At 42.3% G+C, this 27337-nt stretch overlaps 2 protein-coding genes across 2 annotated transcripts in view; both read right to left on the bottom strand.

Annotated features, from left to right (window-relative positions):
• The window catches only part of LOC127184422 (cytochrome b5 reductase 4), a 52942-nt gene extending 33342 nt beyond the window's left edge, over nt 1-19600 (bottom strand). The window contains exons 1-5 of the mRNA XM_051140813.1: nt 19421-19600; nt 14265-14418; nt 8281-8381; nt 6816-6897; nt 1289-1321 (exon numbers count right to left, since the gene is read on the bottom strand). Coding sequence (XP_050996770.1) covers nt 1289-1321; nt 6816-6897; nt 8281-8381; nt 14265-14418; nt 19421-19495 — 445 coding nt within the window. The 5' untranslated portion in view covers nt 19496-19600. The remainder of the gene's footprint in view (nt 1-1288; nt 1322-6815; nt 6898-8280; nt 8382-14264; nt 14419-19420) is intronic.
• Nucleotides 19601-21783: 2183 nt separating this feature from the next.
• Ripply2 (ripply transcriptional repressor 2) lies at nt 21784-26699 on the bottom strand. Its single transcript, XM_051140811.1, is given in 4 exon segments — nt 21784-22051; nt 25665-25729; nt 26011-26312; nt 26315-26699. Coding segments are annotated over 4 exon segments (780 nt in total). The 5' UTR covers nt 26571-26699; the 3' UTR covers nt 21784-21894.
• Between the last annotated feature and the right edge of the window lie 638 nt (nt 26700-27337).

Below are 27337 nucleotides of genomic sequence, written 5' to 3'. Positions count from 1 at the left end.
GAAAGCATAACGGAGACCCTTTCCAGCTAACGTTTTCAAAACCAAGAGAGCAGCACAGAGATCCAGCTTATGAGAGGAGAGTAATGCTGACTGTTACAGACTCTATCCTGATTTCAACATGTGTAAAAGAAAACACAAAACAAATCATACATGATATCCTTCTGGGGACATGATGTGGGGTGGGGTAAACCCAGTTAGAGCAGAGCAAATAAGCAAGGTGGTCCACAAGAGCATTCCCCCTCTCAAAGTGCTAGGGAGCAGAATGATGCTTAAGGGATCTGAGCCTTACTGCAAAACAGAACTCATCTATCCCACTCGGGATTCTAATCAGCTGTTGGAATAAGGGCACAGAAAGCAGGCAGATTACATTTGAACATATACAGACTTACCACATAGACTTAGTTGAGTCAAATGTGAGAAACACACACACACAACACACACACACACACAACACACACACACACACCCCAGATACACATACACCCCACTACTATACAGAATCCAAGTCAGAACACACAATGCTTTCACACTGGAGAGTGCTGTTTCCCAGTCAAGGCTATCTTTACTTAAAACGTTAAATACAGTGAGAAGTAAAGATGTGGTAGGGAAGGGGATGGTAGTCTCTGTAGCATCACAGAAAAGTAAAGCATCAGATGAAGACCAGGATCAGCCCTGCATTTACTGCAGTGATACACCATAACATCAAGCACCATAAATGGCAAATCACAGACACTTTCTCACAAAAAAAAAAAAAAAAAAAGGTAATTCTACTGAAAACCTAGCTTGTTATCTCTATTTCTGTATCTTTGTTTTGAAAACAGGGAGGGAAAAAATCTGAATCTACAGATATAATTCAGCCAGAGGAGCCCCATGCATTTCATGAACCAGTATTGATCACCACACCACACTTGGGTGTGAAAGGGGCAGTGTCAACCATGAGGACGTCCATGCTGCTCAGTCAAGAACAGTGCAGACTAAAAGCTACCTGAATCTGTGTCCTAACACCAGAAGTGAACTCACATGCCTAAGAGACCACCTTACTCTTGTTTTAGTCACTGTAAGCACTTATGCATTGGGCTCAGAGATTTTATGGAAACCATTATTTTAGGAGTAATAGTTGAAATAAGGAGCCTCCAAAAAAGCTCTAGTAAATCCCTTAACTATGGAAAAGCAAAGACAGCCTTTGCATTAAAAAAAAATAACCTAAATACCCAACAATTCTATGAAGCAACATAACATATAAGCATGTGAATGAGTCATTTTTATTGTTAATGTATATATGACTTACCATTTAAGACTCTCTTCCCTTCATGACAGTCTGCTGCATAATGATTTGGAAAGGAAGAAGTCAGATAAGAATAATATAACTTTAAAGAGAATATCAGATCATTTTTATTGATCAACTACACTATTGTTAAAATATGCCCAAGCACAGAGACAGCTACGACATAGAAGGCCTTTGTTTCAAGTAAGTCAGACTACTTCTTCTGGTGTGTGTGTGTGTGTGTGTGTTTTCCCTGCCTCAGTCTCTTGGTAAGTTAATTTCTTGACTCCTACTCTCAAGTGCTGGTAATCAGTCTGTGGATTCTGAAAATGCTAAGCATGGGTTCTACCTTTGAGCCGCAGTTTATTTCTCCTAAGAGCACACACACCCAAGTTTAGTCTAAGATGTCATATTCTAAATTAGTATAAAGAAAACTGAATTTATTAGGTCATATTCTATAAAATACAAATGTTAACACTCCAAAGAGATTATGAGTCGGTCTGTCTATAACTATGTCTATATTGTTATAAGCATAAAGTTGCCAAAATGAGGCAAATATTTTAAGACTTTCATATACACATATATTAGTTATTAGAGTTGCAACCCAGAACAATCTTGACAGGCAAGGCCTTCAGGGAAGGCAGCAACTCACCAAAGTCTAATATGTCTTAATAACTACACGTGCTACACAGGCATGGCCAAAATAATCCCCTCAGCAAATTGTTGGGAGCTTAAAAAGTTTTTTTTTTCAGTTTTATTTATTTATTTATTTTTATTTTATTTTATTACACATGTATAAGACAACTACATACAGCAGGGAGAACCATGTGACAATCATGAGACTAATGAGTTCTATACATGTTACATTCAGAGTGACTTGGCCATCTGCATATTGAAGACAAGATAGTAGAGTTTTACAACCAAGCTTAAAAAGTTTTAAAGGATGATAAACTAAAATAACATATCCACACGTCAAGCTGAAAGATGTCACAAGGTCAGGCCCCTTCCCCCTACCTCCAGGGTCTCTCAAATTTGTGTTCTTCTTTCTTAGTCTCCCAGGTGCTGGAGTTAAAGGTGTGCTGTGCTCTGCTTTCAAATTTTTTGTCTTCTAATTTCAAAAATCTAAAATCCCATAAGCACCTTTAACTCACTCGTCCAACACAAAGTGATCATGACTAAGAAAGCCAAATTATCATCTCTTCCCCCTTCTAAGCAAAATAATTCTATGACTGAAAGGACTCTTGCAATAGGCAACAAACTACTGCCATCTTCTTCCTCAAGAATGAAGGTAAGAGGCCAAAGACTTTGGAGCACTCAATCCTGAACGGGGTGCCTGCGTTAAGCTCCTCCCCTAAAGGCTCATGGATCTATGCAGAGAGGAGGTGGATAGATCATAGATCGTAAGAGCCAAAGGTGATGCATGACTCCAAACAGACAATAGCTTCCAAACGCAACAGCACAGGTACATGTGAACTCATGGAGACAGTGGCAGAACACAAAGGATCCGCACAAGTTCAGGCCCGACAAGGGTACCAGCACCGAGAGAGGGAAGTAGACATAGGAATCCTACCCTAACCAAGAAGCTATCTGCAAATGACCGACACAGACTAAGGGGGAAAATCAGTTTTCTCCAATGTAGCGTCACTAGGTACATCACACACACTCCAGGACAGACTCCATGCCCAGGAGTAGCTGTCCAACACAAAACAATCTCCACACTTTGTTTGTTTTGCTTTTATGAACTTTTTGTTATCTTATACATACTTAACCTTTGGTCTTTTTGTTTGTTGTTTTTTTTTTGTTTTGAGAGAGAGAAATGGAGGGACACACAAAGATTAGTGGGTAGGGAGGGAGGTGGGGAGAATATGAGGATCAAAGAATAAGCAAAATATATTGTATAAAATATTTTTTCGTAAGAAAAAATTCCTTCGGCTCACTACCATTGCTTTTTTTGCTCTGTAAATAATTTTTTGTTTTTGCTTCCTAATGCCTTGAGAGTGATTTCAAATCACTGGTACTTAACTACAAAATGCTCATGACCCGAACAGGTTGACTCCCCCACACCCTCACAGGTCCTGTCAATTACAAGAATGCTCTCTTTCACTGGAACAGAACCATCTTTTCATAGTGAAACATAGCAACACATGCTAGTTTATATCTAACAATTGTAGAAATAAACTGAAAAAATTAAGAATGGCCTCAGTATAATAAGTAGTGAAACAAAGCGGGTCAGAGAAACACCAATGGCATTTCTAGCCACACTACCACCAACCACAACACATGGACACACGCACGCACATGTGCGTGCACGCGCGCGCGCACACACACACACACACACACACACACACCTACACTGCTTACAAATTTTGCTTCAGTTAATTCTCACAATAATGTTAATGTGTTCATTCATGTGTGTAAATGTATGAAGCATGTAAAGTGTGTGCTTATTGGTATGTGCCCATGGCACAAAAGCAGAGGGCACAGGCCATGCTTTTGAGTATTGGTCTTCCTGTACGAGCAGTCTAGCTGTGTGCAGGCTAGGCAGCCCAGCTCCTGTCTCTGCCTCTCATCTCCCTGTAGGGGCACACCGGGACTACAGATGCGGCTCTCCCATGTGCTGCTTCTACCTGGGGTCTGGGAGTCTGTACTCAGGTTGTCAGGCTTGTGTGGCAAGCACACTTGCCCACAGAGTCACTTTCCCAGCTCCAGATGCTAAATCTTATTCTTCAACTGATTAATGAAAAAAAAAAAAAAAAAAAAAAACCACCACCAACAGCAACAACTCACAACATTAAGATACACAACTGGTATCTAAGAGAACAAGGTCTAAGAAGCAGAGATAAGACTTGGACCGAAATCTTGTCTTTGAAACCCTGCTCTTTGCAAAGGTTACGCAGCCCCAGTATCGGCAGCAGGGATAGAGATGGCGCAGAGACGGAGGCTTTTATCTTGTTTCAAAGTCCATGCCTTCTTTCCCTAAGAAACAGGCTGCCTTCCCCTAAACCAGTGAGAGAAAGAACAGTGCTCATAATTTAGTCCTTCACAATTAGGGCTTGGCCTGAACCCCTCGTTTCCTTATCCCCTGGCTTCCACCCTCATGGGGAGGAGTTTTGGGGGTTTTGATGGTCAAATGTAGCTGTGTTTTGACTGTTCCACAGAATGACTTAAGGACAGCTGCTTTCTTTAACACTTTCAAAGTGCTATTTATTCTAGTTTTTAGCCCCTTCTGTTGTTTGGGAGTTCAGCCGCTGTGTGCGAGTGGCTGTTGCTGCGTCCCCCTGGGGCTACCCTTGCTGTCTTCTCATCACCTTTGCTGTATACACTTCCAACACTGCTCACATGGTACGCTCTTGTTATCAATCTTGTCTGGGGTTTGCTAGCCTTGCTGGACTGCTTTTATTAATTCTGAAATTTTCTAGCCTTATCCCTTTCATGCATTGCGTCTCCCTCATTCTCAATATGACTTCCTCCTAAAAATCTGATTACAAGCTGAGGGCTTCGGAGACGCCACGTCTCCTGCATGTCTTCCCATCTTCTCATCTCCCAGCGCCGTGTTCTGTGTCAGTTCTGCTCTTCAATCTTGTGTTCACTCAGGTTTTCCATTAGGTCCAACCTATTGAGCTAATCACCTGATGAGCTTTTAATTTCACCTGCTTCATTGTTTCCTTTCCATAAATCAGTTCTAGCTAGTTCATTCTCAATTCTGCATGACTTCTTTTAATAGTGCCATCTTAAAAATTCAGTCTCATCTCCCTACACATTTAAGATACAACTGCCGTGACTCTGGACAAGCATACCGAAGCTCAACAGTACACCTGCTGTTTACTTCTGACTTATTTCCTTGAGTAAGTGTTCCAACAACTGGCCTGTGTCTGGGAGAAGAGTGTTTCAGGCTGAGTTCATGTTTTTCTATTACAGATTTGCACGGGCATTTGCTAGGCATGCTGGGAAATCAGTAGTGAGAGACTAGTTCTCGGTTTGAGGTTTCTGGGATCACACAAGTAATATGCTAAAGTTCTAATCTTGCTTTGAAGTGGTAAGCAGCCTATCTGAATTCGCAGGTGGGTCAGACTGAATGGTTAGAAAAGGCCTGGCAACACTAATACATAACTAAGTAATAGAGAACCTGAGCTGTCTCATGAAAAACCTCCAGCACCCACACAAGCATGGTCTGAGGCTGGCTTTCAGGCATGAACATGCACAGACATAGCTAGCCAGTCAATGTTCTTTTAATATGAGCTAAAATCCCCAATGGATAACATACTAACTACCCTCAAAAGTAAATGTTTCATAATGGTAGTAGAATGCTTGTCTAGCATACACAAGGCCCTGGGTTCAATCCTCAGTACTGCAATAAAATAAAATAAAGGCAGTCTGCATAAGCAGCCATGGTGGTGCACACATGTAATCCCAGCACTCAGGAGACAGACCCTGAAGAATAGCTACAAATTTGAGGTAAGCCTACTCTACATACCAGGCCCCCGTCTCTAAAATGAAACCAAAAGAAGAAAAAAGACATGTAATCTGTAAAGAGACACACTGCTCTCCTATGCTTACACTAAGAACCCTAAAACCCTCTTTTCTAGTCATCCAATCAACAACCTGCTTCTTCCCTCCATCTGCCTAAGAAACCTCTGCTACCACCTGAGTGGGAGAGAAATCTAAGCAGAAGAGCTCCTGGCCTCCTTGCTGAGCTGTAAGTAAGTACAGTAAAGATTTTCTTTTAATAAAAACCAAGTTTCACAATATTGGCACACCAGAAGGCATGCCCTCGCTGCTATAAGGGCTGTGGCCAGACTCAGAGGAAAATTCTTTCTTCTCCTTCGTCACCTTATTTAAAAGGTCAAAAAGGCAGGTGCATGCCTGTAATCCCAGCACTCTGGGAGACAGAGGCAAGCAGATTTCTGTGAGTTCAAGGCCAGCCTGGTCTAAAAAGGAAGTCCAGGACAGCCAAGACTACACAGAGAAAGCCTATCTCAAAACAACAAAAAACAAACCCAATTAAGGAATAGGGTTCAGATCTAAACAGAGAATTCTCAACAGAGGAATATCGAATGGCTGAGAAACACTTGGACATGTAATGAAAAAAATCAAACACATAATCTGTACCACGAGGATAATCATTAGTCTGCCTTTGTTCTGTGAAACCTGAATAAATAAAGAAGCACCTGGTTGCTGGTCAGTCAGCACCACCAAAGCCTGATTGCTAGTTAGTCAGAGCTTCGAGATTCCCCTGACCATGCGTGGCTCCCTCCCTCCCCTTGCTGACTTCTTACCACCTCTAGGACCGCCTTGTCAGCAGGGACCCTCGGACCCTGGGCCTAGAAGGTCCCCCAGGAAGGCCCTCAGCAGTCAATGTCAAATATTTTATTTTTCTTTTCTACATTTTAGTGTGTATGTGTATGCACATTCTTGCATGAATGGGTATGGGGGGACACTATGTGTGCAAGCATGTGGAGGCCAGTAAAACTGGGAGAAATACAGTGATTTATTAATTCCTATTCATTAAGATCCAATTTTATTTTTAAAAAGCACCCTGTGTTGTACATACCTTTTGAAACAGTAGGTTTCACAGCCATCCTGCCAACTAGGCATTCTTTCAGCATGGATTCATAATTGACCCAACGATGAACCTAGCATGGGAGATGAATGGCCGACAGACAACATGACTCTACCTCCACAGAGCAGTCTTATTTTACCATGAGCAGAGCTAAAACTTCATGCCCTGCTCTGAAGCAGATTCAATTAGCCAGAAACAGGCAGAGACTGTTTCAAACAGTATTCTCCATGTGTTATCCACAGACCTCTAGGTGTTTCTGACACTGTCAGGTGGCCATGAGATGCCAACAATTCCAACAGAACACTCAGATACAATTCACCATTTTTATTCCTTTGCATTTGCACTGCAATTAAAATCCTCACAGCCTGGAGGAGAGGGATTAGTATTTAAGAATATCCTTCACAATGTATGAGAATTACTGTCATATTCTTCCTGTGTGATAAAACAGAAAATTCTAACTCAGGCTGGTCTGAAACTCAAACTGCACTTTAACTCACAGCCATCCTCCTGCCTCAACTTCCTGAGTGATGGCATTACAGGTGTGTACCACTATGCCAGAAGCATAACACTGTTTAAATTGGCAAAGTCCTAAAACAATTTAAATGTTCAACTGTAAAAAGATCAGTAAAGAAAACCACAACATTAAAAGCATCAGTAAAAGAAAACCATTTATATTACTCATTATCAGTCATAGTACATTACCCAAACATTAAAATAATTAGGTCAGATCTTAATAATCCTGAGGAACTAAATAACACTAAATAGCAAATACATTACAAAATGGACATGTACTAATATTAGTAGAAACTGAAATTTTATTTGTAATTACTTACAGTGCACCCACTACTGTGTAAATCCCTGCCTTTGGGAGTGTGAAAATGGGGGTAATTTAAGCAAACAGGTAAAAAAAAAAAAAAAAAAAGACAGAAATTCAAGGAGGCAAGGGTATAGGGTTTGTCAACCACAGTACTCTAAAACAGCAGGCACTTAAGAATGCCTTATCTAACTGCCTCCAAGGGGTATGGTCCCACATAGTAACAAAGACTGGATGTACAACTACCTCCTCAAGAAGAAAAAGCAAGAGCACTATATGCTAACTAAAAAAAATATTAATTTAATTTAAAATCTAAGTAATTTGTAACAGCAGATCTACTTGGTCCTTCTCCCACTGACAGCGTTTTCCGCAAGTCAATTACCATCATTACTAAAATAAATCAAGATGAATGCAAGTCTTGTTAGCCGAGGAGACAAAGTGCATACCATGTACTTGAAGCCATCTCTAGAATTTTAATAAAGTGATTTAAGAAATCACAGGAACAGCTGCTATCTGTGAACACCTGCCTACATTTCATAGTCCAAGCCCACCCATCTCAAGTGAATGCAAGCATTTTCTTCCTTCAAAGGTTTCACTGCTAATTCCAGGCATGCAATGCTCTGACAACTTACAGCAACTTACCTCATTAAAAAGGTCCGTTCCATCCGCTCCTGCTGCTCTCATGAGTTCGTCCTCCCCACCAGGATGATACTCCATATATGGGCTGACATTGTAAACAAGCCCTGTCCCAAAGCAAAGAGAAACAATAAAATGAACTTCCTAAGAATTAGGAGACCTATAAATATAAGTTCCAATAAATCGCTCCCAACATTTCATTTAGGAGTTCTTTACCCGGCCCCCATCCCTGCCCCCCACCCCCGCCCCCCACCCCTGCCCCCAAATATCAAGACCTGTAAAGACTGAAATTGTACTGCTCTTGCAAGCAAGCTAATTACCCTGTCAGTTTCCTGGTCGCTTATAAATAATATGGGACTATTTGGTTAAGACAAGAAAGTTTCAGTACTTACATCAGTACCTGTAACTAGAAAAGCAGCATTTGCATCAGCTCCTTGGTCCCCGATCCCGGCAGAGCTATGTGAAGAGGGCCCACTGAGACCTGCACACTTCTATTTCTCCAGGAGAGGAACCATAGCCTTAGGAAACTCGGGTCCCCCCTAAAAGCCAGGGAGAGTGCCTGCTCTCTGCTCTGGAGGGAGACGTGGCCTTCATTAAGCTGACCTGAGAGTACACTTGGTTTTGTTTTAGGGGGAGATACTATATTACCCAAGGTTTTTTCAGCATTCAAACATCCATGAAAACACTGTCCAGAACAGTGTCTCTGCTCATAAAACAGAAAATGCAAAAGACCACAGAGAATTGCTTCCCAACAGGAAGAAACTCTATATAACTTTTAGTTGATATATACATATGTGCTCACACAGAGAGAAATAAAATTTCATCCCATTGCTGTCTCCTGCCCTGATTAGAAGGACAGATCTCTTCTTGCTGAGTTAGATCTCCAGTAAGGCCGAGCAACGAGGAGCACCCAGGCCTGCTCTGTAGAGAAGGCCTGGCTCATCTCTGCAGTTGCCCAAGGAATAGAGGCTTTCAGACCTTTGTCTTTTGATCTTCCTCAAACATTTGTTTAATCTATTCATTCATTCAAGCACATTTTTATCTTTTAAAAAAAAGAGGAAAAGGGAACAAAGCAGAAAATGCTGGCTGGAGGCTTCCTCAAGGAAGCAAGCTTTCTGCATCTGTAAAAATAACTCAAAGGCACAACAAGCAACAAGAACTGATTTTTTTTTTTTTTTTAATCTCAAACTGATTCCTCATTTAGGAAGACTTCCTGACATTTAAATAACTCCATAGGACGAAAAATGTTCAATCGATATACTAATCTTGGAGGGAAGAGGAGGCTGTTACTAATTAGGAAGGAAACCAATCAGTCTCCTTTGATACAGAGACTTACGCCCAACCTGTCTTGATTGAGAAAATAGCAGATTGAGAAAATATGTACCCCATTGCCCATTACATAGAAATAAATGCTGTTTGTGGACAGCCTGAATCTCCTTTTCTGTTGCTGTGATAAAATACCCTGACAAAAGCAACTCAAGAGAGAAAGTTAAATCTGGCTCAGAATTCCAAGTTACAGCCCATCGCTGCAGGGAAGGCAAGACAGCAAGGCCCCGAAGCAAACAGTCAGGTCACGTCAGGAGCAGAGAGCAGCGGGCTGACACATGGAGGCCTGTGCTCAGCTTGCTCTCTCCTGTAAATTCAATTCAGGGCTTAGCCAACAAAACGGTGCTTCCCACTTTCAGGGTGGTTCTTCTCAACTCAATTAACCTATTAAGACAGACAGACAGACAGACACAGACACAGACACACACACACACACACACACACACACGAGGCCAACCTAATCTAGACAACTCATCATTGAGACTCCCTTCCCAGGGAATTCTATATTGTGCCAAGTCAACAATCAAAACTACCAAGAGCCTGGAGAGATGAGTTATCAGTTAAGAGCACATGTTGCTCTTGCAGGGGACCCAGGTTCAGAGACGGAAACCACCCTCAACACTGCCCAGGTAGCCAAGGACCTATCGGAAAACCAGCACTGTCATTCTGGTGAAGGGATGTAGCAATAAAATGACTCCTGATGGCGTTCTGTTACACTCATAGATCAGCGTCTTGCTCAGCCGTCACTAGAGAGCCTTCCTGCTGCAGCAGATGGAAACAAGCGGAGACCCACAGCTGGACGATGGGCAGAGAGTAAGACATCTTAGAACATTCAGCATCACGTGGGATGTCTCCATCAAATCCTCTCCTCGGGGCTTAGGGAACCCAGCAGAAGAGGATGCAGAATGATAGAAAAGCCAGTGAGGTAGCAGACACCACAGAATCAAGGCCTTCTAGACACCAGAGGACTGATCCACATATGAACTCACAGAGATGGTGGCAGCATGCACAGGGCCTGCATAAGTCTAAGCCGGATGCGGTCCCAGTGCTGAGAGGGGAAGTTACCACAAACCCCCATCTCTAACCCAGAGACTATCTCTAACTGATAACGACCTACAAAGGAAAAATGTTATCTCTAATGGAGTCTCACTGGGTACACAAACCGCATTGACAGGCAGGCCCCATGCCCAGCAGTAGATGCCAACACAAAATGAACTCAATGGTATTTTTGGAAGTTTTTGTCTCACATTGCTTTGTCTGGGAATTTTTTTTTTTAACTTTAAAGATCTTTTGCTTATATATTATGGTTTATAAGTTTGTTTATGTGGAAATATGGGAATGTGTGTGTCGCAAGGTCTATATGTATTTAATGCTTTTCCTTTGGTTCTTTGTTTGTTTGTTTTGTCCTATTCTGTTTTTACTTTATCTTGTTCTTATTGTTGTTGTTTATGTTTATTATTATTATGTTTATTATTATGTTAGATGTCTGTTTATATTCTAATAAGAGAAAGAGCATGAATTTGGGGAGGTGGGGAAATAGAGAGGATCTGGAAGGAGTTACGGCAGAATTAATATATTATATGGAAAATAATACTTTCAATTAAAAAAGATAAACTAAAACCAGGAGACATTATTCTATAAAAGGAAGATGCTCTCCTCGTTCTGTCAAGAATGAGGAATCCTTGTAAGAAGACACTGCCTACATAATGGGTATCATAATTTAGCAATATACAGAAACATTCTTTCAGTAGCAGTCCCATTTCTCCTCTGCAGACAACAAAAACCATTCTGTCTGATAGGTTTGCTTATTCTGGACATTTCACTCCAGTGCAATCATATGAAACAGAGTTTCTTATGACTTCCTTCTTCCACTTAGCATGTCTTCAAGGTTCATCCACACTACTGCAACCATAGGAATGTTTTGGTATTATGACTATGGAATACACCATGTGGATAATTCACCTTTGGTTTACCCACTCATCACTAGATAGATGCGCATGCAGATTGTATTCTATGTATGAGTCATGTGGACACACATGATTTCACTAACCATAGACATACACATCTAGAAGAAAATGCAATAGGTCATATGGTGTTATACTTTGGATTGTGAATGTCCCTTAAAGATCTGTGTGGAATGCCTGGCACTAGCCCATGGTGCTCCTGGCATGTAGTGTATGTTCTTTCAGTCAGCTGGGCCTAGTGGAAGGAACTAGCTCTTTAAGGAAGACCCAGCCCCTCCTGTCTGTCTGTCTGTCTGTCTGTCTGTCTGTCTACCTCTTGGCTATGAGGTGAGCAGTTTCCCCTACCATGTACTGTCACCATCACATAACGCCTTCCCACAGGCACCAAAGCCTCAGAGCCTGAAACCTTTGAAAGCACTGGCCAAATGAAATCTTTCTTAAAAGTTGTTTATCTTGGATAGTTTGCTAGTGAGAGTAGTTATTCATACACACAGTTTTCTATGCTTGGTGATTTGAATATTGGAGGGATTTTTAAGACCAAAAAGTCTGACACTACTCACATAAGTAAAAGGAAACATATTAAAGACTGAATTCTGGTTTAAATATTCAAACAAGTACTAAAGTTCCAGATTATACTCATGCAATAAATGTATTTACTGTCTATCACGTATATACCAAGTATTATGGCATTTCCCCCCTCTCAATGGCAATTTTGAATGTCCTAGTTTTCAAAGTTTGGTCTGTAGTCATATCTCAAACTCTCTAGAGACAGGAAGTGCCTTTAGCCACCTGCAGAACCTGAATCAGGCCACCCTATCTCAGATGACTAGATTCCAGACTGCAGCACACTCCTCCACAATCTCACACCCAGATCTATGTGACAGTGTCTTCCGACAGTCCCATGTCACACCCAAGTGACACCTATGTCTATTCGCCCATCTCCCAGTTGAAGCTGCTGCAGTGTCTCGGGTTGATAACTAACTACGCATGTGAGGCCCAGTGGCTCAGCACATACAATTAAGAGCATCACCACGCTCTGGGGCACATGGTCATGACTGGAGATTTTTGTGTCTTCTGCATTCTCTCCTTAAGTCACAGAGTCTCTTGGTGGAGCTGAGGGTTCCAGAGCAAGCTCAAGTCAGACACATCTGGTGGCCCAAGGGAAAACTTTTCCGAGTAAAACTGTAATACTATGCTTGTTTAAAATTCTTGTTCTTTCATAAATGTGGAGTTTTCTGGAAGCTATGTGGACATGTGAGATGAGACTGGAACACAACAATATACATGAGCTGTCATCTATTAAGCTATACATTAGAGATATTTACCAAAGTAGAAGCTTATGTACTTTATATATTTTTTTATTTAGAAGTTCTTTTCATAAACACAGGTACTACTTATAACATATACCAGTTTTATTACCTTTATTTTGTTAATTGTAAATATTCTTTATGTTTCCTAATTTTAATTCATGGTAATGTTAAGAGATCATGCAAACAAAGCCTTTTAATATTCTCAGTAGTTGTTAAAAGATCAAGGGGATTTCAAAACCCCAAAAAAGTCTCAAAGCACTCAGGTAAATAAAATTAAACATATTAAAAACTAATTTTTTGTTTTAATATTCAAACAAATTATTATTATTATTATATTAATTCAATAAGTGTATTTAATATCTTTTAACATCTGTCATATATGTAGCAAGTATTATATGCTATTATAGATAACATTTTCACTTACTTAAAATTTTTACCATTGTTAATTATGTTGGTCCTAAAACCTATAACGGGAAAAGATGTCCATAAGGTAGAGACACGGCATAATTCACCATTTTTCAACTACACAGATTAGAGTTTCTCTAAGCTTTACAGTCTAAGGCCTGTGACGACTTTGCCACCTTGTGTTCACTAAAGAAACTGCACTATACTTTCCTTTCCTTGCCTACAACTGCTTATCTAGCTCTCCTAATGTCTGCTATGTGCTTTGAAGCTTTGTTACCACACATCAGCATGGTGTTCCTAATGAGCTGATTCTTTATGTATGTGTGTGATGTACGCAGTTGTTAGCAAGAGTGCATACATGGACGCATGTGCGTGTGCATGCATGTACATGTGTGCACATGTGTGTAGCAGCCAGGTTGACTTCAGCTGTCTCCTCCTTATGCTTTGAGTCAGTGTCTCTCACTGAATCTAAAGGTCACCAACCGCTAGACATGGGACAGTGTTCTCACACGTGTGCGCACATGTATATACACACACAAATATGCACACATGCATACAACACACACACACACACACACACACACACACACACACACACACGGTTTCCTTTAGAGTCTCAGAGGCCTTTTTTCTAACAGCATTCAATCACAAGGCTCTGGGATGGGCAATTATTGCATATACTGGGTGCCCCTGAAAATTTAAACTGTATCACCTTGGTGTTAAATTTCTTGGCAAACATGTGCTTCCTTTCCAAAGGAATGCAACATAGGGATGCTACAAAAAGATTTCCATTCCAGAAACTCCCTGTCTTCTGCATCAAAATGTAAGAGGTTATAGAAGGAAGAATACTCTCCAAAGCAAAAACAATATTACTTATGATCCAGTTAAGGCAATTTTTGTTACCTAAGTCTGAAATGCAACCTGACTCAGGGGCTGCATGCACTTCCCCAGGCGAGGAAATATTTCTGAAATATTTAACATATACCTCTTATGCATATCCAACAGTCATCTTTCTTGTTGTGTTTCTTAAGTTCTTCTTCAGTTACTTCAATTATCGCGCCTTTCAATCCTGTTAAGTCCTTTCCACTTTTGGTCAGTCGGATCCAATCCATAAGACTTCTGCCCTGTTTTAAAGGTACCTAAAGAATGGAAAACAGGAATTACATCTGATTCCAAGTTGGCCTCCTCCTTCAATTTGATGTTGGACAAGTTTAGTCTTTTTATTCTCCCTTTAAAAGAAATCCTGGGAGGCTGAGATAGAAGCATGGCAAGTTTGAGGCCATCCTGGACCGCACAGTAAGATCCCATCTCAAAGAAAAATAAATGAATAAAAAGATAACTCTGAAACCTAACAACTCTACAAATTCTCTCATCTTTGTGTGTCGGGGGTGGAGGGGGGATAACAAAATGGTTCTAATGTATTAGATGTTTGCTTTATATACCATTTTCAACAAGGAAGGCCCTGCCGTGCAGCAGCTCAGGCTGGTCACAGAACTGGCAGCCATCAATCCTCCCTGATACAAGAATTATAAAAGTAAGCTGGCACACCTGGCTTTTTCTTTCTTTAATTTGTTTTTAAAATTTTTATTTTCTTTGACTTTTTTTAATTTTTAGTTAATTTAGTTAATTTTTGTTTGTTTGTTTGTTTGTTTTTTATTACAGGGAAGGGAACTCTTCACCTAGTTCAAGGTGTCCAGGAAATTCAGATGCCTAGAATTTTAAACAAAATATTTAAGATCCCTGGCTATGAGATAGGACTCAGAAACTTTGTCTCACAAATTTTCCTCATGAGGGTATTATGGTATAGCGGCACAATGTTGAATCTAAAATCCGAAAGCTAGAACGTCCAGGTCCTAGCTCTGTTGCTAATTATGTTATTGTTGCCAATTTGAACCAAATTAAGCCTTTTCTGAATTATCAATACAGACAAGAAGTCAGAAATTACCGTGCAATAATGTTTCTACAAACCCACTGATAAAGTACATCAAGCACAGGAAAATACTAGCCCTGCTTGCAAGGGTGTGCAGGCAGAGGAAGCCCTCAGATGACATGAGCACAGTGTAGCCATGCCAAGGATTTGGCAAAGCCTTCTTCTAGTTTTGAGTGTGAACACTGACAGTGCATGTAGAAACTGTTAACCACAGCTTCCTCCTCTGGACGACTGCTCCCTACAGAGACCTTCTACTAAGGTAAGCTAAACCCGCCTCAGTGGTTGCCTGAAACCAAGCACAGCACCAACACCCAACGGACACCGTTGTTGTTCTTGTTCTCGTTTAATGCATGTATTTTTTTTTCCTTCACAATTCACGGGAAGTTGGGCTTACCAGGGTATTAGTGTCTGCAGCATGATTTTTTTTCTTACTAAGAACTCTCTCATTTCCACTTACAGGAAGTAGTATTTCATAGCTTCTCTTTGGCATTAGAAAATTTCCAGTATTGTTACTCCAGCACCTGGGCCATTACTAAGTAAATTAATGGTGGCTTAAAGACAAGCACTTGCATTTTCAACTACCTATTTGGTGATGAAAAAGGTGGCTACTGGGTAATTAAGGGACGGGGCAGTACGTGTACCTCAGACACAGGATAAGACAACTCACACTGTTGATTATGGGTAACAGAAAACATGGGACATGAAACCATTAACTGGGGGAAGACTACTGTGTCCAAAATTGTGCCCTTTGCATAAAATAATCTACAACCTCCTACAGGATTTAATAAAAGCATGCTGTGAGTTCTGTTTTCTTTTACAAATACATTTTCAAGGTTTTAATGTGAAAGACTGGATGGTCAAAATGTGCTCCCCCCCCCCCCCAAGAATACATGTAATAAACTCACTCTCCAAAGTGGGGCCCACTGGGAGGTGTTTCAGGCATGAGAGCTAATGTTAATTATAAATGGGTGGTGGCAGTTGGTCTGGTGCACTGCGCATTCAGATGCTGATTTCTGTGACCCAGATCTGGTTGCAATCTGGCCCTGGGCATTGTCATTTCAATTATCAATGCTGTGCAAACCTGCTCTCCAATGATCTCTGATTGATTGATAAAGTTGAGGAAAGCATACAGCTGGGTCAGAGAGGACAGGAGGCAGGGCTTCTATTCCCAGTCTGGGTGTCTCAGGTAGGGACCATGAGAGAGAGGAGAAGAAAGAAGTAGAAAAAGGATGTGGCCAAGAGGATTGACCTGCTGGAGCAGAAGCAGGCCAGGCAGGACCAATATGGCAAGTAACTGGGGGCACATGGATGGGAAATAGCAAGACCAGCATATAAGGGTTAGAATACATCATTATCAGCCCAGTTGTAGAGCCTGAAGCTTGTTAATAAATCTAGTAGATCTCTGTGTCATTTATTTGGGAGCTAGAATGAGTGAATAGAAAGGCCGCTCCTCCCCCCCCCCCCCAATTATTCCATATGTTTTCAAATGAGTTTAAAGCTATAAGTTCTGTTGTATTCTCTAGTGCCCTATTATGCCTTACACCACGTTCTACCAAATAAGGCCCTGGCCAGATATGAGCTTCTTTACACTCCCCTTATAATAAATAAATCTGTCCTTTATTCAGTATCCACTCTCCAGTATTCTCTTACAGTGGCTCAAAGTGTACTAACACAAAGGTGCACTAGTATTTTAATTAGTTAAGATAATCTAGTGGAAAATTTCAAGATAACTTGTATTGAACAGGGCCACTCCTTACGTCTGTCCATCTAGCTCATTATAAAGTACCAGGAGACTAGCACTGCACATGCGTGCACACTCGAGGAAGTTTGTTTAACTCACTTCCTCGAGTCACATCTGTTTTAGGCATTCATTTACCCCCAAAATAAACAGGTCAGTATCGCTGGGGCACACTCTATCATCTATCTCCCTCCACACTGTTCTGACCATTCTGTAATCCCCCAGGGCAGTTAATCTTTCAGAAAGGTCACTCAAATCATAGGTTTCCCTTCTACAATGGCTCCTTATACTAATGTCTATTAGCCAGACCCTTCATACTCAGGTCACAGTTTGCATTACTATCCATGTTTTAGCCTCAACTTTCTATCAAATGCTTTGGCCTAATGGGAATAGATTCCCCATTGGTATCAAGCACTTGCTCACAGTATTTTCTCCAGTCTAACTCCAGCCCTTTTTTTGGTGATAACGCCCAACGGAAGTACTGATTATAATTGTTTACTTACCTGTGCTGCCTGTGAGACTAAGTTCCTGGAAATCACAGACCACATCTCCCATACATCATACTGTGTTAGTTACATTTTTTTGCCACTGTGAAAAAAACACCATGACTAAAATCAACTTCTGGAAGGGTTCGTTTTGGCTTATGGTTCAAGACGTGGAGTCCGTATGGCAAGGGCGGCATGGCAACAGGCAGCCAGGGCGGGAAGCTGACTAATCAATCACATGTCAACTGCACACAGAAATGAATCAGGGAGAACAGACTGGAAGTCAGGCATGGCTATATACCCTCAAAGCCTGCCCAAAGTGATATACTGCTTCCAACGAAGCCAAACCCCTTAGAGGTCCTATGACATCTGCAAACAGCACTACATGCTCAAATGCCCATGGAAGCCATTGCTCAACTCAAACCTTACACAGCTTCTCAGTAAATACTGACTTAGGAAAGTTCTAGTAGAAATAAGGACAGCTATCACATAATGAATCTGACTTCTGATAAGTAGTATCTGGCGAGTGGTTAACAATGCTGTGCTATGAAAAATATCATCTCACTCAATCCTATGAATAAGACAACACCAACAAATAACAATAAAAACTGGTCATCCCTATAAACACCTGAGCAAATGTGGATGAGACTAAGTGGTGGACTTGGAAAGACATTCCTTTCTTACCTCAAAGTCCAGGCTTTTAACAACTTAATAGTCTACCTCTCTGGCTGTGGTCCATGTTTTTCAAACTTATCTGATTGTTTCATCCAGTCCCAACTCGGCTTCTCGCTCAAGTCTGTCTCACTTCATAACAAAGAAGTTAATCCAATCTGAGGTTCCTATTAAACTACACAAAAGTCGAATTTTGTCCTCTTTCGGAACAACAAAACTCACTTCTGCTACCACATCTAATTGACTTCTTGCCTTTGCCTAGAAGATTTCCCCTTTAAATGAGTGCTGAGAACACAGTTAGCCGTTTTAATGGAGAAAGGCAGTAACCGGCTTGCTCATTCTGTAAAGGGTGGCCTTGGACTGTGGAGCCAAGCATTTAGCTTACAGAGAGCAACAGGAAGAGAAAAACAGATGCACACCGAGCAATGAAGGAAGTGTCATAAGCATAGCACAGACCTCTGTGACTGATGCCAGACCTTTGTTAACCGACTTCTTTTTACCAGGCACGGAGATAGTAAATGCCCTATCTCACAGTGTAACTGTGGAGATTCAATGGACACCGGAAAAGCGCTCAGGACACACGTGGCCATCAGTGACCACACAAAATATCTCAGTACTATGTATGATTAAAGCTGGGGACAGAGCCTTCTGAAAAACAAATTAAAAAAAAAAACCTCAACTCACTTTCTGATCTAAGGTCAGACGCCAGGTCTAAGTGGAGGGAAATAGAAACGTTCAGTGAAAGTCCCAAAGTCATATAAAGATAAAACTCGGGGGTGGGGGGGAATCAAGTGGCCCAGAAAAGGTAGAAATCTCAGAAGAACATACCAAGGTGTGGTTACAGAATAAGAAACGACCAAAATAACATAAGCAACAGCATACGCCTTGCAGTAAACACGGGGCACAGTTTTTATTGAATTGTGTAAATAGATATCTGTATTCCACCGGCAGCTAACAGTAACCAGGTTCAACAAATAGGGTCCTGGGTTCAAAATCAACCAGGGGTGTCCATAGATGAGGCGCAGGCTTGGGACAATAGGCTATCATGTACAGAGAGGCGTATGAGTTGTACAGGTGGCGGTAAATCTGACGGGTAGTTTGCAGACTCCGGTTTTCCCCAGCCACCAACCCTGCAGTGAAATCTCTCTGTCCGCTCAGCCCTGTCCTTCTGACCGTAAAGAACAAAAGACTGGAGAGGGCAGCTTGAGGGAGCAAAGCGACCGTGCCGGAAGAGGGTGTCAAACAAGCCTAAGGAGGCCAACTTCAGAACAGACTAGGGCCACTTAAGTCAGTGGACGAACGGCGTCCCCACTTACCTTACTGCGCCCCTGGGAGGCGACGCGCTGCTGGGAGCCGGGGGCCGGGAAAGCCTGGGAAGGGACGTTCAGCATCCTGGGCCCCCGGCTTGGGCCGTGTCCCGGCTCCGCCACCGGACAGGCTCGCCGGGCGGGATCGCCGCAGCCACCGCCTGCTCCCGCCTCCGGCTCAGCGGCCGGGCAGAGACCAAGCCCCCGACCCACTTCCGGGGTCGCAAGCGCGCCATGACGTAAGCACGCCCACGGTAGGCGGGGTGGGGGCGGAGTCAGAGGGAAGGAGCTCGTGGAGCGGGTAGGCTATTGGTGACTATGCGGGAGTAGCGCATGCTCAGTTACTCTCTGGTCCCAAACTTCAGCACCACAGGGAAATGACAGCTTTCTGCTGAACGATTAGAGAGTGAAGCTGTTCCTCAGCCCTGGTGCTGACCGAGTCAGAAGGTAATTTCTTGTAGAGCACCGTTCATCCAGAACGCCAGCGCCTGTCCCTTCATATACAACGCCATCGGACTGCTTGAAATATGGAAGAAAGTATCACTATCAAATATTTCTCTCCTGTAAAATATTAAGCTCTAGGAAAGAGGATTTTACAACTTCATGAGCTAAGAAGCCAAACGCAAGCAGCCTCTCTGTGGGTAAGGAAGAAAACTTCACTTTTCAGCAACCTCTATCTAAAACAGAGTAAAAGAAGTTTCTGGCTTCCTGCTCTACACACACACACACACACACACACACACACACACACACACACACACATTCGTCCTCCTCCTTTCGTACTTTTCACCTTCCCTGAAATCTTCAAGGAACTCACCCCTAAATGGAGTGATTTGCTTTTGGTGTCCTCCTTGTACTTAATTGTCTGTGCAAGTTACTTTTAGTTTCTCAAAGCAACATTTTATCTATTTGCATGGGCTTTGGTTTCTGTAAGAAATAAATGGCCATTTCTAAACTATACACTGCATACATAGTTACCAATAGGTATGTAACAAAAGACAGAGCCTCTTACACTATCCTAATTTGTTAACAAGAGATGCATCTAATATCGTGGACCCATATTTTTGCACTGGGCTTTGTTTTGCATGTCTCTGGGAGAATATACAGATCCACAGAGTACAATCTAATAGAAAGAGGATATTTTCCAAAAGAGCAGTTGTGAATAACCCCATCCATTCTCTGCTGGGTACTAATTTTTCCTGACTCTGAACATAAAATTATTTTAACTGTGTACTCTCCAGAGTTCCTGGGAGTCAAAGTTGTGATAATATGGTTCAATGTTGTAAGGGAAAGTCGGTGGCTATGCTTAGTCATCCAATCACGAGGCATTTCTTGGCTGGCTAATTACCTCTCATCCCCACCTCTACCCATTTTTGTTCTGGAATATTGCAGGAAATATTTTTTGAGATATTGCCAGGAGGCAAGCATCGAACTTGCAGCTTTCCTGCCTCATCCTCACAAGTAGTTCAGGTTATCAGTTATTAAAAATATATTTATTTGCAGTTGAGCTGTTGATCAGATGAGCATATATGAACTAAAAGAACTTCATGGTTATAGTTTACTATGTCACCCTAACCATGCAGATTTCCCGGTTTCTGTCTCATTAAATGATGGAGTAAGTTTTCTTCTGTGATGGGTATATAAAAAAAATCAATGAAAATTTATTTTACTTCCCATAAGAAACTGTTTATGTGAGAATATCATGAGCAGGAAACTATAGCAAAAGAAAATTGATAATGATGAATTTCATGTCTTCCAAATCTTAGCTTTATCCAGGACAAGAAAAAAAACGTTTTCATGGTCTGAACTTTTTTAGACTCCATACAAGGAATTCAAATTTAAACATTCCTTAAATTATAAGAATTCCTCAACAAGTACAGTAAGTATTCAACACCAGATCAAGGACAACAGGACAATATTAGAATGAGAGTCTTGCTACTAGACACTTAATTACACTCCTTAAGATTTAAGATACCTTAAAAAAAGATTTAAGAGACCTAAGATTGTTTTTTCTCTCTCAACTATACATAATTCTTGAAGCATTTTCACCATGAGCTAGCAAGCGTATGTTAATATATGTGAGATTAGTAGCATCACACAGTTTCCTTTACTAACACTAACAAGATTATATAATCTGTAACTAAACATCCAAACTGAGATCAATATCAAATAGCAGACATTACAAGAGCCAATCTTTAAAAATAAAATACTATTGTTTCTTGAAAAACTTATAACTAAAGATAAACTTGCCATTTAATAAAGAGGCTAAAGGTATCCTTTGTGAACCTGGACATTTGTATCTGGTGCTTATCTTAAATCCCAGCATTTAATTCAGGTGTAGGGACAAAGAGATGCCAAAATACTACAGCAAATACAAAATATTTTATTAATAATTTATACACAAATAAATTAGTTTTAAAAGTTTATGATACATTTATATACAAAATTAAACTCCTACACAGCTCAACTATCAACAGAAGCAACTAGTTAGATTGATTTTCACAGGCCAGACCCTCTATTTCGTCTTCACTATCAGAATCTTCATAAAATGAAATTGTAGCTTGAATTGGGAAATTTTTCAGAAGAGTTTCTGCTTCTTGGTATAAGTAGTCGTAACACTTGGACTTGGGCCAGAACAGTCTGAAAGAAGCAGATGACATACTTTCCATGGGTTTTCACATTCAGAATCCTAACAGTCACCAAATGATTGATTCCCATAAGCTCTCTATGCTTAATAGTTTAGCTTACTTGCTTTAGAAACAGCCTTAAGATGGAGGGTTTGAAGAGGGTACGGTCTCAGCCATCACAGAGTCTGCTGGCCAATGTACAAATAAATGGTTGACCCTTTGACACCTTTATCCAAGCTGTACATTAGATTTTAAAGTGGACTACACATTCTATAAGCAGAAGATGAATGCTTATCTTCATGCCCTACAGATGTACTTATTCTTACATGATGCAGGTTAGACTTCCACTCTCTAAATTTCTTTAGAAGGCAAGTAAATCCCACTACTCCATCAGTCACATGGATGATAGCCAACTTTACAAAGAGGGCAGAATGTTTGGTCCCTGACCAGGCATCAAATCACCCATTGACCAGCATAAAAGCTCTAGATGTAGCTCTCAGTTATAGATATAGCCAATATGCTTGATCAGGAATGTACAAGAATGGTAGTATTAAAGTCTACGTCTTCACGACTTGTTAGATGAAAAAGCTGCTCCAACACCAATCTGTATTGCAATCCCTCTTCTCTCCCATCCAACCAAGTCTGGGACACTATACCAATGTGTTGGAAATGATATAGGTCTTATACAAACAATTTACATGTAAGCACCAACGTCTTAGAATTAAAAAAAAAATGACCATTATCAATCTGGCCTGGTGACCCTCTTTTATTTTCATCCAAAGAAAATAAATAGGTAACGATGAACTGTCAACTCTTATGAAGTCACTTTTGTGTAGGGCAAAGAACTAACAGATAAAGTTGGGCTGTCAACTCTTGTGAAGTCACTTTCGTGGAGGACAAAGAACTTTGTCTACACATAACTGAGTGAGTCTAACCAAGGAAAAGATTATATTACATTCAGTGTGCTCAATTTTAAAAGGCAGAAAGTTACACAACAGAGTCTGCATGCCTTTCCAGCAGAGCACATTAAAAGCTTATACTTCCGATGCTTAAACAAGTAGCTATCAACTATGTATCCACTAAATGTAGCAGTGAGCCCCTGGACCAACATAAGCCACCAATCAAAAGGGAATACGTCATGAATCCTATCCTCAAAGAATCGACCAGTGAACTAGAAGCATGACACACAATATTAGTCATGATAGAAATGAGCAGAAAATAACTAAGAAAACTACAACTAAATTGTTCAGCAAAGCGAGGAATTGTTTTCTAATATGTAACTGGAATTGCCAACCCCCCCCCCCCAAAAAAAAAACATAGTTTGCTTGGTACCATCATGCTCTGGTCAGAATTTCTCGCTGTGGACAGTTTCCCCTGTTCTGTTGCTTCTGTCTCCTCTTCCCTTACTCCACGGCTGCCTTCCAGGATGTGCACACCTTCTTTGAGAACAATCACCTCTTCCCTCTGCACTCCTTTAGGATGACCTCACCCACCGTCACGTGTTCCCCAGCCTTTCATACTCACAGACCTCACACTTGTGCGGGCAGTGAAGGTTCTCAGCCTGGCCCTGACGTTTATGCAACTCTCTCCCTAATTGCTCTGCTTGGGTGCCCTAAGGCGCACCGCAACAAACACAAGGAACAAACAGTTCAGACCCATTTCCTCATTCCCCACATCGGCATTGTCACGGGACAGACACTCACCTGGACAGCAGCCACAAATCTGGGAAGTGGTCTGGCTTTTTAACTGTCTGTCACTTGCCTTCCCAGTACGTTATAAAGCCCAGCTTAGTCCCCTAAGTACTTCCTACATCCACTGAGTCCACCCCATTTCTGATGTCTTAGAAAGGCTCTCCCTCATTTCTTGCTTGTAACTACTTACAGTTGTGCTCTGGGTGCTTTGAGTCTTTATTCCAGTATCTTAGTGACTTTCCTGAAACATCGGTCTTCCGGCTAAAATCCATAACCATCGCCGCCTCCTACAGAGTGAAGCCCATGGGTTCTGGACAAAGTTCTGTGTGGAAGCCCTGCTGCCCCCAGTGTAGCTGTACAAACCCAAGTTTCTGGTCCTTGGAGCTCCAACAGGAGCCATGCTGGCCCGAGACCTCTTTTCCGATGTCATTTCTTTTGCCAAAAATGTCCATTCATCTGACTCTTGAGAATCATCATAGTAACTATGACTAATTTATAACACAGCCTTTGTGAGCTTTCTCCAACCCCTCAGAAGCTACATATGTCATGCCCTGAGCTCACTTCACAACTGACCAAAGTAAGGCTGGAGACAAGGCTTAGCAGTTAAGAGCTCTGGCTGTTCTTCCAGGGAACCCAGGTTCAGGTCCCAGCACCCACACAACAGCTTATAACCATTAGCAACTCCAGTGCCAGGGGAATCCTACTCTCCCTTCTGACCTCTGTGGGCACATGGTTCACATACATACATGCAGGCAGCATACTCAGACACAGAAAAATAAAAACTTAAAAAAAAGTAATTCTGACCACAGTAAACTCCACTTATCATTTGCTCTCCCTGTGTCCTTCAACTATTTTCAGCATACGTGGATAACAACACATATCAACTACTGGACACCACTCATAAACACACAGACATGGGCAAGGCTTTCTTTAACACAGGCGCAGGGGCCTTCTCTTAACAGTCTTGAGAACACTGTACAATAATACATATTTCATCTGAAATAAAAACTATGGCTCTGAGGTTAAGAGCACTGGCTGCTCTTCCAAAGGTCCTGAGTTCAATTCCCATCAACCACATGGTGGCTCACAACCATCTGTAATGAGATCCTGTGTCCTCTTTTGGGGTGTGCAGGCGCACATGCAAGCAAAATACTGTATACATAATAAATAAATAAATATTTTAAAAAACCAAAAAGAATCTTATAGAACAACCGACTTCCCGTGGCAAAAAAAAAAAAAAAAATAATAATAATAATAATAATAATAATAATAATAATAATAATAATAATTAAAACAAACAAAAACAGCTGGAGCCGCCTTGGGCTACCTGCGACCCCCTTAGCTAGTCCTTGGTAATCTGCCCAGTGTTCCTTTGTGTCAAGCTGGACCTGCTACAAGCCTGTAACTGTCCACCCCATTCTTCTTTTCGGCTTGCAAGAAAGTAATACATACTCTCTGCACGCTGGGAAGCCAGTTTCTCAGTGCCTTTTTAGGATTAAAAGCAATAAAATAAAATAAAAACTCAAAACAACTTTTCGGGCATAGGATGTCTTCCATCTTATAAAGCAGAGCCTCTTTCAAGGCAGGTAAGCGCCCTGCCACTGAGCTACAGCCCCAGCCTCACCCCTTTCTCTTTCCTAATCTAATTTGCTTGCTCTCTTCTTACTCAGCCCGTTTTGTTAGCATTTACTCACTATGCACCAATTGACAGGATTTTTTTTTCTCTTCTTCTTCTTCTTTTTAAAATGTGATTAAGTCCCGTATTTTCCCGTTCTGTGAGTAACAGAATCCTCGGGATGAGAACACGGAGTAACTAAAGGCAGATTTTCCGAGACAGACTGCAGCGCCAGCTACTTCACTAGGCTTCACGATGGTCTCTCTTCTCCTCACTAGGGCTGGAGTTGAAGGAGACCTTCAGGAAGGCCTGGCACTCACCTGACAGGGTGTCGGTACTGAGAGAGCTTCTGGGAAGCTTCAGTCGTTCCTGGGCCACTTGGCAACTAGGAAGGAAAGGAGTAATTGCAGTCACCACGCATCTCATTGTAGAAACTGGGAAGGTGCGTGACCCAGTGCCTCTCTGAAACCCAGCTCTTCAGCTGCAAGTCGTGTTGCATCTCTGCAGCGATTGTCGATTGTCCCAGCCTGCGTTCGTGCCCACTGGGCCTGGGACCAGCACTGAACAGACTCGGAGTACAAGCCACCCGGGCACTTACTCCCCAGGCTCGGATTGGGGGTAGGGATGCTCTGCAGCGGAACCGCAGTGGGCTACACTGTCACTCACCGCCTCTGCTGCATGGGGCTCCGCCCGCTCCTCTCTCGCGCCAGGAGTTCGAAGCCAAGGTCTCCAGAAGCCCTCGGACCTGCAGGATGGCAAGTGCAAGCCGCGCACAAAGAACGTGAGCTTGGCCACGGAAAACAACTCCGACCAAGAAAGGGCAGCGGACACGGGCAAGGGCAAGGGCGGCGGGCACAGGGCGAGGGCTGAGGTGGAGGGAGCCTGAGAATGAGCCGGGGCCGGGCGGTCCCCGGGCTCCGTGGGCAGCGGGCACGGGGCGAGGGTGGAGAGTGCGCGGGGATGGATAGGGCTGCTAGGTACCGGGGCTGCGCGGGCGGCGAGCGGCGGCTGCGCGAGGGTGAGTGCGCTGGGCTGTGCGCGCGCTCTGCGCCCTCGGTGGTGTCCATGGCTGGGCGACCGCTTCGGTGTCGCAGCCTGGCTTTATCTAGCCCTCCAGGCGGGCTGAGCTTGCAGACCTTCGCACCCGGCCGCCCTCGCTCCGCATAAACAAAACGGCAGCGCGTGAAGGCGCCGCGGGCCGTGCGCGGGTGTGAACGCGTGCACATCCCAAATGGCCCGAGAACGGGCTGCAGGAGCGAGTGTTAACAGCCCCCTGACACACGGCCTGGGAGAAAAACAGCAGGCGCCCAAGCAGCCAATTTCCATGTGAAAAGGTTAGGAGGGGATGGAATTAAGCGATTCTACACGTTTTGTGTATTTCTGCAAAAAATGCCAAGGGCTGGTAATTGTCTGACTCTTGGCTTGGCTTTTTGGCCTTCAGCAGACACAGCTGGCTCTGCAGCAGCCTGTGTTCCAAAACCTGGATATGGAGTAGGAAGAAAAAAACGAATAGCCTTAATTACCCCCCTCTGGAACAACAAACAAACAAAGACACAAATAAACGAAGTGTCTCTGTATGTGGAAATATGCATCAATAATAAATGTACATTTAAAAAAAACCTGTGTTGATAAGTTCTGTCCACAATCTGCCTGCTATTTGAAGGGGATAGAAAATCTTCGGCAACAGGAGAGGAACAGTGAAAATCTGACTGTTAGAGCCAAGAGGGGCAGAGACAGTTGTCATGAGGTTTCAGAGCCTCATGCTTTCAAAGGCTCATCAGTATCGCTCTCCGGTAAGGCCTGAGCATACTACCTTTACACCTCTGCCATCGCTTGGTATTCTATCAGTTGATGGTGGTTAGACTATCCTTTTGTGGCTTGGGGAAGACGTGGATGACAATGGATCTTGGAAGGTTATGATATGAGACAAATTATTTGTTCTTCCTGTACTCTCTCTCATGGGAGTTACTCCCCGTTTATCTGAAGAAGTTCA

Source organism: Acomys russatus, chromosome 32 (assembly GCF_903995435.1).
Source record: "Acomys russatus chromosome 32, mAcoRus1.1, whole genome shotgun sequence".
In the NCBI taxonomy this organism is placed as follows: Eukaryota; Metazoa; Chordata; class Mammalia; order Rodentia; family Muridae; genus Acomys; species Acomys russatus.
Note: the sequence above shows the minus strand (reverse complement) of the source record. Positions and strands in the feature narration are given on the sequence as shown.